General features: G+C 41.5%; 4 protein-coding genes across 4 annotated transcripts; all 4 read left to right on the top strand.

Annotated features, from left to right (window-relative positions):
* The first annotated feature begins 495 nt into the window (after window positions 1–495).
* On the top strand, window positions 496–1,365 carry LOC120112943 (DELLA protein RGL1-like). The gene has a single exon (XM_039133159.2). It carries the CDS (start codon window positions 496–498, stop codon window positions 1,363–1,365), a length of 870 nt encoding a protein of 289 aa, XP_038989087.2.
* A 3,759-nt stretch (window positions 1,366–5,124) lies between these two features.
* Window positions 5,125–6,646, top strand: LOC149751061 (uncharacterized). Its single transcript, XM_089928321.1, has 2 exons — window positions 5,125–5,940; window positions 6,047–6,646. Exons 1-2 carry the CDS (start codon window positions 5,125–5,127, stop codon window positions 6,116–6,118), a joined length of 888 nt encoding a protein of 295 aa, XP_089784447.1. The 3' UTR covers window positions 6,119–6,646.
* On the top strand, window positions 6,165–7,031 carry LOC103724038 (DELLA protein RGL1-like). Its single transcript, XM_008815166.3, has one exon. It carries the CDS (start codon window positions 6,165–6,167, stop codon window positions 7,029–7,031), a length of 867 nt encoding a protein of 288 aa, XP_008813388.3.
* A 4,840-nt stretch (window positions 7,032–11,871) lies between these two features.
* LOC103724039 (scarecrow-like protein 23) lies at window positions 11,872–13,659 on the top strand. Its single transcript, XM_008815167.3, has one exon. It carries the CDS (start codon window positions 11,872–11,874, stop codon window positions 13,657–13,659), a length of 1,788 nt encoding a protein of 595 aa, XP_008813389.2.
* Window positions 13,660–15,545: the final 1,886 nt, after the last annotated feature.

Below are 15,545 nucleotides of genomic sequence, written 5' to 3'. Positions count from 1 at the left end.
AGAGCTTCTGAACAACTACAGATCTAGCCACGGTCGCCTGAGTGGAGAAAAGCTGAATGAACCAACTGACGGGGGCACGTACCCGACGGAAGGAGGTGATGAGTTATCGACGGAGGACGTCATCAGAATTGCTGCTGCCCATTTTGTTCAGATGTCAACCCATAGAGAAAGTGATCCTCGGCATCCTGCTGGCTTCTCGTCTTTAGGCCTCACGAATGAGGAAATCAAGAACGTCGACCTCGCAAGCCTTCTTCTCGCCGCAGCAGAAAAGGTAAGCAACCAGCAATATGATCGGGCTAGCAATTTACTTCAGGAGTGTCGCAGGCTGTCATCCGACACTGGCAATCCAGTTCAGAGAGTTGTTTTCTACTTCGCAGACGCTTTACAAGAAAGGATCAATAGAGAAACTGGAGGGCTTTGTTGGAAGGTTCCAAAGGATAGGGGAATGACAGCACAAGAGGTCATCAAAGCAACGCTATCCGCCCACCCGGTGCAATGGCACTCCACATGAAGACGCCATATGTGCAAATCATGGATTTCACTTCAGTGCAGACCATTTTGGACAATGTGGCAACCGCAAGGAAAATCCATCTGATCGATCTCTCGATCAAGCACGGGCTCCGGTGGGTTATTTTGTTGCAAGCTCTTGCCACAAGATCAACTTGTCCAATCGACCGTCTGAAGATTAGTGCAGTAGGTTCATCAGAAGAGGCCATCACAGCAACTGGTAACAGGCTGGTAAGCTTTGCTGAAGCTTTAGGCTTGCCTTTAAGTTTTAAAGCAGTGATAGTTTCAGATATTAAGGATCTCAGTGAAGATATGTTTGAACTGGAGGAGGGCGAAGCGATTGGTGTCCACTCTGCAATGGTTATGAGCAGCATGATTGTGAGGCCTGACAAGCTTGAGAATGTCATGAGAGTAATGCATAAACTTAAGCCATGCATAATGATAGTTGCGGATGTTGAAGCTGAGCTGAATTCCCCATCTTTCATCAACCGCTTCACTGAAGCTTTGTTTTTCTACAGTGCCTTCTTTGACTACCTGGCTAGTTTTATGGATAGGGATGACAAAACTAGAATGGCTACAGAGGGATCCTTCCTTTCGCAGGGAATCCAAAGCATCATTGCAGCCGAGGGCAGTGAGAGGGTGGTCAGGCATGTAGGCATCAGCGTGTGGAGGTCATTCTTTGCTCGTTATGGCCTCGTCGAGACTGAGATGAATCAGTGGTCACATTACCAAGCTAGCCTGCTTGGTAAGCAGTTTGCTAATGGCCACTTCTTAAGGCTCGACAAGAATGGGAAGGCCTTGACCATGGGGTGGAAGGGAACCCCATTGCTTTTTCTCTCTGCTTGGAAGTTTCAGTAGGGAGGACAGGAAGAATTTTTCTAGTTGCCAATCTGATGTGCGTGTCATGGAATAGATATTAACACTAAGTTTTATTAGGCCATACAGGAGCAGAAAGCAAGTATGAGGTGTCGGTCCTGAAATGTTGCCAAATTTTATAACTTCAGAATTCTTGTAGTCCTTTTTATGCCATGAAACCTATACATGGAAGCTAAAGTATTTGAGTCCTAGCATGTCATGTTCCCTCCTCTTGGTGGCTCTTGGAGCCTTATGCTGAAGTTTCACAATATGCAGTAATGTCTGATCCACAGCATGAATTTTTTCTGAAAGTAAGCAACCATGATTCCTACATGCTAACTCTTACCTTCTCACTTTCCAAGCAGGATGCATTTATTTGATATTTTGAGCAAGAGTTTTAGCAGCCCAATCTCTAACTCGGTCGCTTGCTTCTGGTTCTTGACAATTTTGTTTTCTGCGTCGTCTCCCAGTTCACAAAACAAAGAACTATCTTTAATTCTTCAGACAAGTTACATTATCACTCAACTGCATGATATTGGCACCATGCAATGCAATCTCAGAGTAAAGGCTAAGTTTTCTCATCAATAATCACCCCAATCACTTAGTACTCAGGCATAAAGAACACTTGCTTTAGCACCCTATGTGTCAATATTGTAGCACGGATTCATTGGGGCTAACCACGGGTCGATTGTGGTGTTGTGATTAGATTTGAATGGATTTGAACCCTTAGTCTGACGAGGATGTCGGGGCTTGAACGGAGGAAGTATGTGAGAATTTGTACGGGTGTGTGTTTAGTCCCACATCGGTTATTCGCTGGGTAGATCCTGGGTACTTATATAGAATCAAGAAATCCAAATAATACCTTCCAGTTAGCCATTTTGGATGAGGTCCTGAGTTGTTATACTATGCCTTTTTAATTTCGGCATGAATTGATATTGAGTTTACTGAGATGCTAAGCAGTGAACTCAAACTCAAGCAAGTATGACAACCATAAGTCTAAACTGACACTAGTCAAGGCACCCAAAATGGCGAGACAGGTTGAAAATTGACAACAATATTTTAACACAAAACCCCCTATCGAATAGAGATTTATGTCTTGTATCAAATAGTGATTTTGAACTAGTCTCGGCACCTGGCATGGCGAGACCAGTTCAAGCTTACGTAGAACGTCGATGTCTGAGATAAGAAGCTTATTTTCAATAAAAACTTCTATAGTTGCTGATTTTTTAGTAGCTTTCTTAAATTTTGGAGAGGGGAGTGGCTTTCCTCTCCTATTCATTTAATAAGTATGGTTTCTCTCTCCTATCTATTTAATATATATATATATATATAATTGTGTGAGAGATTTCTCTCTCCTATGTGGTTAATAGGTATGCCCATGGGTGCAAATGGGTCGGGTCGAATCTTGAGTGAGCCCGATCCAACTCAGTTTCTTGTTCGAACGGTTTCCTGTAAAAGACATTTTTTTAATTATTTTTCCTCATGTCGGCATTATTTTTTTCCCTTCGTACTTTCTCTCGCGTCTCCTCACCAGTACAGCATCTCTCTTTTGCCTTTTGGTCTATCTCAACCATCAGGTAATCAAACTCAATAGATCATCAATCTTTCTCTTAGGAGCATAGCATGCATTCTCACCGTTCGAAGAAATGCCTAACTCTAACAGTTTGTTTAGGTATGAAAGCTCCAGAGAGATAAATATGTGATCGGTGTCTGGTGCATTTCTTTGCACCCGGCTGTTGTTGGATCATCCACTCGTTGCTTTGAGATCTTTGCGGTGGGTGATCCGACGGTGGATTTGCACCAAGGTAGGTGGATCCTTCTTTCGCACGAAAGATACAACTTTGATCCCTCTCTCTCTTGTGTGTGTGGAGGCAGTGGTGATGAAAACTCTTTAGATGCATCCCTTGCTTTTTTTTTTTGGTAACGATGGCTTGGCAGCTTGGATGGTCTACTGGTCTACAGACAACCGCTACAGCCATTCATTTTAAAAATAGTACAGGAGGAGGAATGATGCATCGAAGGCGAATCTGAACCTCTACTTGCTGGTGGGCCTGCGGGCCTAAACAGGTAATTCGAGGTCGGGTCGGATCAGGTCGTTGGGTAAACAATGCAAAATTGATCCAAAAAAATAGGTCGGATCAGGTCCGAGTCGTGTCAAGATTCAGTAATCTCAGATCCGACCTGAAAAATAGAACGAGTTCAATTTTAGGACACCCGACCCCATGGATCCTTCAATTTGGGTCCGGGTTTGGTCTAATCGAGGCTGGTCAGGTCAGGTCACGGGTTAACCCAACCGATTTGCAGCCTTAGGTATGCCTTATGCGTTTGATTGGGCTCTCTAGGGTTATTAGGCCCTGTTTGGGAGAGCTCTTGGCAGTAAAACTTTTGGAAGTAGAGCTTTTATAAAAAGTTGTTTGCTGTTTGGTAACTACATTTCAAAGTGTTGTACCACTTTAACATATGTTTGGTAAATAAATTGAAAAATATTTTTGGTATGATAAAATAGCTATAAAAACATTGCATAGTATTATACAATAGAGCATAATAAAATATAATATATATTAATACATAAATATATAATATAGTATAATATTATTGTAATGTAATATAATATTATTATAATATAGTAATATAATATTGTATACTATAGCATAATAATTAATATATTATTAAATTATTTAACATAACATATTAATGTATGATGATATAATGTAATTATATTTCTAGTATAATATAATAATAAATATATAAAATATTATAATTATTACTGTAAATTAATTTTTTATAATATAAGAAATTTTCTAGCTAGGTGATAAAATTAGTTAAACAATTATTAAAGGGACATTTTATGTAATTGTTATATTTTATCATAGGTATTTTGGTCAAAAAAATAACTTTTCGACCCAGCTTAAAAGTACTTATTCGGAAAGCTCCAAAATGGAGCTTCTTCCAAAAAAACTATTTTTAGCTTTCTGAAAAAACCCAAACAATTTTTCAAAATTTTTATCAAATACCTCTATTTCATCTAAAAAAGCTTTTGGAGGGCCAGAAAGTGCTTTTTGGCCCTCCAAAAACCCTCCTAAATGGGGCCTTAGTTGCTTCTTATCTTATTTGTCGGCTTCTGAAGACAACTTCTTGCTACTGTCTATGACACTGGGTGAATAGAAATCTTTATCAAATTAAAGAGAAATTGGTCTGGAATTTGGACTTTGATGGTACCAATTCTTTGCTTGTCTCTTGCTCCTACCTTTTATCTCGGAAGAATTTTCGAGCCAGACAAATAGCTTGTGCCATTTTGATACCTCGTCGTAATGAAACCATAAAAAAACTACATTCTTATTTAAATATAATGAAATTTCTAATCTTAAAGCTTTTATTATTGAGGTTTCTTGATATGTGGGCCCTGTGCAACTAACTCGTTGTAAGTCATCGTGCAGGCCATGATTGGTTACACCGCCCAATCAATGTATTCACACTTTCTGCGTCCCCTGGTATTGGGTTTAATAAGATTTTGGTCCTCTCATTCTATGATTGGTTGCCACATAGCTAGCTACAGACCAACTGCTTGTATCTGGAGCCAAATAGATGAAATAATCATAAAAATATACAAATTGATGCCGCCATTGATCAATGAGTCGGATTATGTGACTTGTTCTTAGCTGGGGAAAGCCATTGGAAAACGCGAGAACAATTGGCATCATACCATGGCTTGAATGATGCGTACAATCATGAAGTTATCGGTAGGACTGTCTTATATTAACGATGTTGTCATGGATTACTTCAGCTTTCCTGTCATTTCCCCTTGTTGGATTCCGTTCCCTCGTTGATTTGCACCACCAAATGTCCAAGCCTTCGAATCGTTCAGCTCATGAAACTTTTATCAGAGCCCATATAAATCTGGAATTGCCAAATCTTGTGAAGAAGCACAGCACTAAACAAAGCTTTGCTTCGGAGATGTTTAGCTCTCCCTTCTCTGCTCAGTGCTTCGATTATGATGGTGCACAGCAAGGCTACAGCCCTCTTCAGGGATTTGAAGAAGAATGCATTGATGACCTTTGGTCAGGTTACAACTTATACCACCATGATGGCCCCTCCGAGAAAGGAACCCCCTTGGTATCCAGTGAGCAGCAATGCTTCCAAGATCTTGCAGCGATGGATGACATGCAGCTCGATACGATTTCTGCAGCAATGCAGTCCCTGGACAAACCTTTGGCCCTGGAGACAGAGATAGAGCAGCCACCGCTGCCTGAAATCTCCGAGCTCCTTGGATCGAAGGAGAAGCCATCCCCGGCGACCATCTCATCATTAGAGCTTCTGAACAACTACAGATCTAGCCACGGTCGCCTGAGTGGAGAAAAGCTGAATGAAGCAACTGACGGGGTCACCTACCCGACGGAAGGAGGTGATGAGTTATCGACGGAGGACTTCATCAGAATTGCTGCTGCCCATTTTGTTCAGATGTCAACCCATAGAGAAAGTGATCCTCGGCATCCTGCTGGCTTCTTGTCTTTAGGCCTCACGAATGAGGAAATCAAGAACGTCGACCTCGCAAGCCTTCTTCTCGCCGCAGCGGAGAAGGTAAGCAACCAGCAATATGATCGGGCTAGCAATTTACTTCAGGAGTGTCGCAGGCTGTCATCCGACACTGGCAATCCAGTTCAGAGAGTTGTTTTCTACTTCGCAGATGCATTACAAGAAAGGATCAATAGAGAAACTGGAGGGCTTTGTTGGAAGGTTCCAAAGGATAGGGGAATGACAGCACAAGAGGTCATCAAAGCAACGCTATCCGCCCACCCGGTGCAATGGCACTCCACATGAAGACGCCATATGTGCAAATCATGGATTTCACTTCAGTGCAGACCATTTTGGACAATGTGGCAACCGCAAGGAAAATCCATCTGATCGATCTCTCGATCCAGCACGGGCTCCGGTGGGTTATTTTGTTGCAAGCTCTGGCCACAAGATCAACTTGTCCAATCGACCGTCTGAAGATTAGTGCAGTAGGTTCATCAGAAGAGGCCATCACTGCAACTGGTAACAGGCTGGCAAGCTTTGCTGAAGCTTTAGGCTTGCCTTTAAGTTTTAAAGCAGTGATAGTTTCAGATATTAAGGATCTCAGTGAAGATATGTTTGAACTGGAGGAGGGTGAAGCGATCGGTGTCTACTCTGCATTTGTTCTGAGCTTTATGATTGTGAGGCCTGACAGGCTTGAGAATGTCATGAGAGTAATGCGTAAACTTAAGCCATGCATAATGACAGTTATGGATGTTGAAGCTGAGCTGAACTCCCCATCTTTCATCAACCGCTTCACTGAAGCTTTGTTTTTCTACAGTGCCTTCTTTGACTACCTGGCTAGTTTTATGGATAGGGATGACAAAACTAGAATGGCTACAGAGGGATCCTTCCTTTCTCAGGGAATCCGAAGCATCATTGCGGCCGAAGGCAGTGAGAGGGTGGTCAGGCATGTAGGCATCAGCGTGTGGAGGTCATTCTTTGCTCGTTATGGCCTCGTCGAGACTGAGATGAATCAGTGGTCCCGTTACCAAGCTAGCCTGCTAGGTAAACAGTTTGCTAATGGCCACTTCTTAAGGCTCGACAAGAATGGGAAGGCCTTGACCATGGGGTGGAAGGGAACCCCACTGCTTTTTCTCTCTGCTTGGAAGTTTTAGTAGGGAGGACAGGAAGAATTTTTCTAGTTGCCAATCTGATGTGCGTGTCATGGAATAGATATTAACACTAGGTTTTATTAGGCTATACAGGAGCATAAAGCAAATATGAGGTGTCGGTCCTGAAATGTTGCCAAATTTTATAACTTCAGAATTCTAGTAGTCCTTTTTATGCCATGAAACCTATATATGGAAGCTAAAGTATTTGAGTCCTAGCATGTCATGTTCCCTCCTCTTGGTGGCTCTTGGAGCCTTATCCTGAAGTTTCAAAATAAGCAGTTATGTATGATCCACAGCATTAATTTTTCCTGAAAGTAAACAACCATGATTCCTACATGCTAACACTTATCTTCTCACTTTCCAAGCAGGATGCATTTATTTGATATTTTGAGCAATAGTTTTAGCATCCCGATCTCTAACTCGGTCGCTTGCTTCTGGTTCTTGACAATTTTGTTTTCTTCGTCATCTCCCGGCTCACAAAAAAAAAACTATCTTTAATTCTTCAGACAAGTTACATCATCACTAAACCGCATGATATTGACATAAAGCGATGCGATCTTGGAGTAAAGGCTAAGTTTTCTCATCAATAATCACCCCAATCACTTAGTACTCAGGCAAAAAGAACACTTGCTTTAGCACCCTATGTGTCAACACTGTAGCACGGATTCATTGGAGCTAGCTACAGGCCGATTGTGGTGTTGTGATTAGATTTGAAGGGATTTGAACCCTTAGTCTGACGAGGATGTCAGGGCTTGAACGGGGGGAGTATGTGAGAATCCGTGCGGGTGTGTGTTTAGTCCCGCATTGGTTATTCGCTGGGTAGATCCTGGGTACTTATACAGAATCAAGAAATCCAAATAATACCTTCCGGCTAGCCATTTTGGATGAGGTCCTGAATTGTTATACTATGCCTTTTTAATCTCGACATGAATTGATATTGAGTTTACTGAGATGCTAAGCAGCGAACTCAAACTCAAGCAAATATGACAACCATAAGTCTAAACTAACACTAGTCAAGGCACCCAAAATGGCGAGACAGGTGCAAAATTGACAACAATATTTTAACACAAAACCCCCTATCGAATAGAGATTTATGTCTTGTAGCAAATAGTGATTTTGAACTAGTCTCGGCACCTGGCATGGCGAGACCAGTTCAAGCTTACGTAGAACGTTCTGAGATGAGAAGCTTATTTTCAATAAAAACTTCTATAGTTGCTGATTTTTTAGTAGCTTTCTTAAATTCTGGAGAGGGGAGTGGCTTTCCTCTCCTATTCATTTAATAAGTGTGGTTTCTCTCTCCTATCTATTTAATATATATATAATTGTGTGAGAGATTTCTCTCTCCTATGTGCTTAATAGGTATGCCTACGGGTAGGGGTGGCAAAATATGACCCGACCCGCCAACCCGACCCGTGTTCGACCCGCCATAAACAGGTTTGGGTTTGGCCTAAAAAGGTTTGGGTCGTAAACAGGTCGACCCGTTTAACCTGTTTATTAATTGGGTCGAATACGGGTTTTAGATGTCTGACCCGTTTAAACCGTTTAACCCGTTTAACTGTTGGGCAAGTTAAACAGGTCTAAACAGGTTAAACGGGTTAAACAGGTCTAAACAGGTTAAACGAGTCTAAACAGGTCTAAACAGGTCGGGTTGGGCAGGTTAAACAGGTTGGGTTGGACAGATTAAACAGGTCTAAACAGGTTAAACGGGTCAGGTTGGGCAAACAGGTTAAACAGATTGGGTCGGGTTGGGTAAACAGGTTACCTGTTTATTAAACAGGTTAAACGGGTCGGGTCGGGTTACCTGTTTAATAAACAGGTCAGGTTCAGGTTTGCAATTCCTGACCCGTTTAATAAACAGGTCGGGTTCAGATTTATAGTTTTCTGACCCGACCTGTATTTGACCCGACCTGTTTATGCCTGACCCGATCCGATTGCCACCCCTACCTACGGATGCAAATGGGTCGGGTCGGATCTTGAGTGAGCCCGACCCAACTCAGTTTCTTGTTCGGATCTTAATTTTGGATCCAGATCCGACCCATTTGAAGATCGGATCGGGTTGAGTCTACGGCTACAGTTTTTAACTTAATAGGTCATTCGGGTCGGGTCGGCTCCATATGTAATCTAACCCGACCCAAAAAATTCGAGTCCGGGTCAGATCCGGATCTGGTCAGGTCTTTACTAGAAAGCTTGGAACTTTTCTACCAAAGGAAAGATAAAAATTTTCAGTTAGAATTTGTTAAGAAAACAAACCCAAAATTTTTATTAGTCAATAATTAGTTGTGAAAATTTTATTATTTCGTATTGATGATTATTTTATGTTTTAAGTTAAAAGAGGTGTTTCGCCCAGGGGAAAAAAGCTCAGAAATCTTCGTCCCCTTCTTGCCTCTTTCTTTCTCGGTTTCCAGTGAAAGGCATTTTTTTAATTATTTTTCCTCATGTTGGCATTATTTTTTTTCCTTCATACTTTCTCTCACGTCTCCTCACCAGTACAACGTCTCTCTTTTGCCTTTTGGTCTATCTCAGCCATCAGGTAATCAAACTCAATAGATCATCAATCTTTCTCTCAGGAGCATAGCATGCATTCTCACCGTTCGAAGAAATGCCTAACTCTAACAGTTTGTTTAGGTATGAAAGCTCCAGAGAGATAAATATGTGATCGGTGTCTGGTGCATTTCTTTGCACCCGGCTGTTGTTGGATCATCCACTCGTTGCTTTGAGATCTTTGTGGTGGGTGATCCGACGGTGGATTTGCACCAAGGTAGGTGGATCCTTCTTTCGCACGAAAGATACAACTTTGATCCCTCTCTCTCTTGTGTGTGTGGAGGCAGTGATGATGAAAACTCTTTAGATGCATCCCTTGCTTTTTTTTTTTGGTAACGATGGCTTGGCAGCTTGGATGGTCTACTGGTCTACAGACAACCGCTACAGCCATTCATTTAAAAATAGTACAGGAGGAGGAATGATGCATCGAAGGCGAATCTGAACCTCTACTTGCTGGTGGGCCTGCGGGCCTAAACAGGTAATTCGAGGTCGGGTCGGATCAGGTCGTTGGATAAACAATGCAAAATTGATCCAAAAAAATGGGTCGGATCATGTCCGAGTCGTGTCAAGATTCAGTAATCCCAGACCCGACCTGAAAAATAGAACGAGTCCAATTTTAGGACACCCGACCCCATGGATCCTTCAATTTGGGTCCGGGTTTGGTCTAACCGGGGCTGGTCGGGTCAGGTCACGGGTTAACCCAACCGATTTGCAGCCTTAGGTATGCCTTGTGCGTTTGATTGGGCTCTCTAGAGTTATTAGGCCCTGTTTGGGAGAGCTCTTGGCAGTAAAACTTTTGGAAGTAGAGCTTTCTGAAGTAGAGCTTTTATAAAAAGTTGTTTGCTGTTTGGTAACTACATTTCTAAAGTGTTGTACCACTTTAACATATGTTTGGTAAATAAATTGAAAAAGTATTTTTGGTATGACAAAATGGCTATAAAAAATATTGCATAGTATTATACAATAGAGCATAATAAAATATAATATATATTAATATATAAATATATAATATAATATAATATAATATCATTATAATATAGTAATATAATATTGTATACTATAGCATAATAATTAATATAATATGAAATTATTTAACATAACATATTAATGTATTATGATATAATGTAATTATATTTCTAGTATAATATAATAATAAATATTTAAAATATTATAATTATTACTGTAAATTAATTTTTCATAATATAAGAAATTTTCTAGCTAGGTGATAAAATTAGTTAAACAATTATTAAAGGGATATTTTATGTAATTGTTATATTTTATCAGAGGTATTTTGGTCAAAAAAATAACTTTTCGACCTGGCTTAAAAGTACTTATTCAGAAAGTTCCAAAATGAAGTTTCTTCCAAAAAACTGTTTTTAGTTTTCTGAAAAAACTCAAACAATTTTTCAAAATTTTTATCAAATACCTCTATTTCATCTAAAAAAGCTTTTGGAGGGCCATAAAGTGCTTTTTGGCCCTCCAAAAACCCTTCTAAATGGGGCCTTAGTTGCTTCTTATCTTATTTGTCGGCTTCTGAAGACAACTTCTTGCTACTGTCTATGACACTGGGTGAATAGAAATCTTTATCAAATTAAAGAGAAATTGGTCTGGAATTTGGACTTTGATGGTACCAATTCTTTGCTTGTCTCTTGCTCCTACCTTTTATCTCGGAAGAATTTTCGAGCCAGACAAATAGCTTGTGCCATTTTGATACCTCGTCGTAATGAAACCATAAAAAAACTACATTCTTATTTAAATATAATGAAATTTCTAATCTTAAAGCTTTTATTATTGAGGTTTCTTGATATGTGGGCCCTGTGCAACAAACTCGTTGTAAGTCATCGTGCGGGCCATGATTGGTTACACCGCCCAATCAATGTATTCACACTTTCTGCGTCCCCTGGTATTGGGTTTAATAACATTTTGGTCCTCTCATTCTATGATTGGTTGCCACATAGCTAGCTACCCACCAACTGCTTGTATCTGGAGCCAGAGAGATGAAATAATCATACAAATATAAAAATTGATGCCGCCATTGATCAATGAGTCGTATTATGTGACTTGTTCTTAGCTGGGGAAAGCCATTGGAAAACGCGAGAACAATTGGCATTATACCATGGCTTGAATGATGCGTACAATCATGAAAGTTATCAGTAGGACTGTCTTATATTAACGATGTTGTCATGGATTACTTCAGCTTTCCTGTCATTTCCCCTTGTTGGATTCCGTTCACTCGTGGATTTGCGCCACCAAATGTCCAAGCTTTTGGATCGTTCAGCTCATAAAACTTTTATCACAGCCCATGCATGTAAATCTGGAATTGCCAAATCTTGTGAAGAAGCTTAGAACTAAACAAAGCTTTGCCTCGGAGATGTTTAGCTCTCCCTTCTCTGCTCAATGCTTCGATTATGATGGTGCACAGCAAGGCTACAGCCCTCTTCATGGATTTGAGGAAGAATGCATTGATGACCTTTGGTCAGGTTACAACTTATACCACCATGATAGCCCCTCCGAGAAAGGAACCCCCTTGGTATCCAGTGAGCAGCAATGCTTCCAATATCTTGCAGCGATGGATGACATGCAGCTCGATACGATTTCTGCAGCAATGCAGTCCCTGGACAAGCCTTTGGCCCTGGAGACAGAGGTAGAGCAGCCACTGCTGCCTGAAATCTGCGAGCTCCTTGGATCGAAGGAGAAGGCATCCCCGGTGACCATCTCATCATTAGAGCTTCTGAACAACTACAGATCTAGCCACGGTCGCCTGAGTGGAGAAAAGCTGAATGAACCAACTGACGGGGTCGCATACCCGACGGGAGGAGGTGATGAGTTGTCGACGGAGGAAGTCATCAGAATTGCTGCTGCCCATTTTGTTCAGATGTCAACCCATAAAGAAAGTGATCCTCGGCATCCTGCTGACTTCTCGTCTTTAGGCCTCACGAATGAGGAAATCAAGAACGTCGACCTCGCAAGCCTTCTTCTCGCCGCAGCGGAGAAGGTAAGCAACCAGCAATATGATCGGGCTAGCAATTTACTTCAGGAGTGTCGCAGGCTGTCATCCGACACTGGCAATCCAGTTCAGAGAGTTGTTTTCTACTTCGCAGATGCATTACAAGAAAGGATCAATAGAGAAACTAGAGGGCTTTCATGGACGGTTCCAAAGGATAGGGGAATGACAGCACACGAGGTCATCAAAGCAACGCGATCCGCCCACCCGTTGCATCTGGCACTCCACAAGAAGGTGCCATATGCGCAAATTAAGGATTTCACTTCAGTGCAGACCATTTTGGACAATGTGGTAACCGCAAGGAAAATTCATCTAATCGATCTCTCGATCGAGCACGGGCTCCGGTGGGTTATTTTCTTGCAAGCTCTGGCCACAAGATCAACTTGTCCGATCGACCGTCTGAAGATTAGTGCAGTAGGTTCACCAGAAGAGGCCATCACTGCAACTGGTAACAGGCTGGTAAGCTTTGCTGAAGCTTTAGGTTTGCCTTTAAGTTTTAAAGCAGTGATAGTTTCAGATATTAAGGATCTCAGTGAAGATATGTTTGAACTGGAGGAGGGCGAAGCGATCGGTGTCCACTCTGCAATGGTTATGAGCAGCATGATTGTGAGGCCTGACAGGCTTGAGAATGTCATGAGAGTAATGCATAAACTTAAGCCATGCATAATGACAGTTGCGGATGTTGAAGCTGAGCTGAATTCCCCATCTTTCATCAACCGCTTCACTGAAGCTTTGTTTTATTGCAGTGCCTTCTTTGACTACCTGGCTAGTTTTATGGACAGGGATGACAAAACTAGAATCGCTACAGAGGGATCCTTCCTTTGGCAGGGAATCCGAAGCATCATTGCGGCCGAGGGCAGTGAGAGGGTGGTCAGGCATGTAGGCATCAGCGTGTGGAGGTCATTCTTTGCTCGTTATGGCCTCGTCGAGACTGAGATGAATGAGTGGTCACATTATCAAGCTAGCCTTCTGGGTAAGCAGTTTGCTAATGGCCACTTCTGCACGCTCGACAAGAATGGGAAGGCCTTGACCCTGGGGTGGAAGGGAACCCCATTGCGTTTTCTCTCTGCTTGGAAGTTCCAGTAGGGAGGACAGGAAGAATTTTTCTGGTTGCCAATCTGATGTGCGTGTCATGGAATGGATATTAACACTAGCTTTTATTAGGCCATACAGGAGCTGAAAGCAAGTACGAGGCCAGTGTTGGTCCTGAAATGTTGCCAAATTTTATAACTTCAAAATTCTTGTAGTCCTTTTTATGCCATGAAACCTATATATGGAAGCTAAAGTATTTGAGTCCTAGCATGTCATGTTCCCTCCTCTTGGTGGCTCTTGGAGCCATATGCTGAAGTTTCACAATATGCAGTTATGATCCACAGCATGGATTTTTCCTGAAAGTATACAACCATGATTCCTACATGCTAACTCTTGCCTTCTCACTTTCCATGCAGGATGCATTTATTTGATATTTTGAGCAATTGTTTTAGCAGCCCGATCTCTAACTCGGTCGCTTGTGGTTCTTGACAATTTTGTTTTCTCCGTTATCTCCCAGTTCACAAAACAAAGAACTATCTTTAATTCTTCAGACAAGTTACATACTTACATCATCACTCAACTGTATGATATTGGCTTAATGCAATGCAATCTCGGAGTAAAGGCTAAGTTTTCTCATCAATAATCACCCCAATCACTAAGTATTCAGGTATAAAGAACACCTGCTTTAGCACCCTATGCCTTATTAATCTCGGCATGGATTGATATTGAGTTTACTGAGATGCTAAGCAGTGAACTCGAACTCAAGCAAGTATGACAACCATAAGTCAAAACTGACACTAGTCCAGGCACCCAAAATGGCGAGACAGGTTCAAAATTGACAACAGTATTTTTACACAAAACTCCCCATCGAATGGAACTTTATGTCTTGCAGCAAATGGTGACTTTGAACTGGTCTCGGCACTTGGCATGGCGAGACCAGTTCAAGCTTTCGTAGAACGTTGATGTCTGAGATGAGAGACTTATTTTCAATAAACTTCTATAGTTGCTGATTTTTTAGTGACTTTCTTAAGTTCTGGAGAAGGGAGTGGCTTCTCTCTCATTTTCATTTAATAAGTGTGGTTTCCTCTCCTATCTATTTAATAGGGGTGTGTGTGTGTATATATATTGTGTGCGTGGGACTTCTCTCTCCTATGTGTTTAATAGGGATGCTTAGTGATGCAAATGGATCGGGTCGGGTCTTGAGTGACCCCGACCCAACCTGGTTTCTTATTCGGATCTTAATTTTGGACCCCGATCCAACCCATTTGAAGATCAGATCGGGTCGGGTTCACAACTACCATTTTTAACCCAACGGCTCATTCGAGTCGGGGTCGGGTCCATATGAAACTCGGACCCGACCAAAAAAATTCGGGTCTGAGTCGAGTCTGGGTCAAATCCGGATAGGGTCGGGTCCTTACTAGAAAGCTTGAAACTTTTTCACCGAAGAAAAGATAAAAATTTTCGATCAGAATTTGTTAAGAAAACAACCCCAAAATTTTTATTAGTCAATAATCAGTTGTGAAAATTTTGTTATTTGGTATTGATGATCATTTTATGTTTTATTTTAAGTTAAAAGAGGTGTTTCGCCGGGAATAGGCAAAAAAAGCTCAGAAATCTTCGTCCTCTTCTTGCCTCTTGCTTTCTCGGTTTCCTATGATAGAAATTTTTTTATTATTTTTCCTCCTCGTGTCGGCATTATTTTTTTTCCTTCATATTTTCTCTCGCGTCTCCTCACCCGTACAACGTCTCTCTTTTGCCTTTGATCTATCTCAACTATCGGGTAATCAAACTCAATGGATCATCAATCTTTCGCTTAGGAGCATAGCATGCATTCTCACTGTTCGAAGAAATGCCTAACTCTAATAGTTTGTTTAGGTATGAGAGCTCCAGGGATAAATAAATATGCGATTGGCGGCTTCCACATTCCTTCGCACCTGGCG

Source organism: Phoenix dactylifera, chromosome 17 (genome assembly GCF_051530095.1).
Source record: "Phoenix dactylifera cultivar Ajwa chromosome 17, Ajwa_hap1_PhDact_Kaust_v1.1, whole genome shotgun sequence".
NCBI classification, from domain to species: domain Eukaryota; kingdom Viridiplantae; phylum Streptophyta; class Magnoliopsida; order Arecales; family Arecaceae; genus Phoenix; species Phoenix dactylifera.
The sequence above is the reverse complement of the archived record's forward strand: the minus strand, read 5'-3'. Positions and strand labels throughout refer to the sequence as shown.

Coding starts and splice junctions, on each gene's coding strand:
- LOC103724038 (XM_008815166.3), top strand. CDS start 6,165: ATGGCACTCCACATGAAGACGCCATATGTGCAAATCATGGATTTCACT.
- LOC103724039 (XM_008815167.3), top strand. CDS start 11,872: ATGCATGTAAATCTGGAATTGCCAAATCTTGTGAAGAAGCTTAGAACT.
- LOC120112943 (XM_039133159.2), top strand. CDS start 496: ATGGCACTCCACATGAAGACGCCATATGTGCAAATCATGGATTTCACT.
- LOC149751061 (XM_089928321.1), top strand. CDS start 5,125: ATGTTGTCATGGATTACTTCAGCTTTCCTGTCATTTCCCCTTGTTGGA. Junction 5,941..6,046: donor TTCTCGCCGCAGCGGAGAAG/GTAAGCAACCAG, acceptor TCTACTTCGCAG/ATGCATTACAAGAAAGGATC.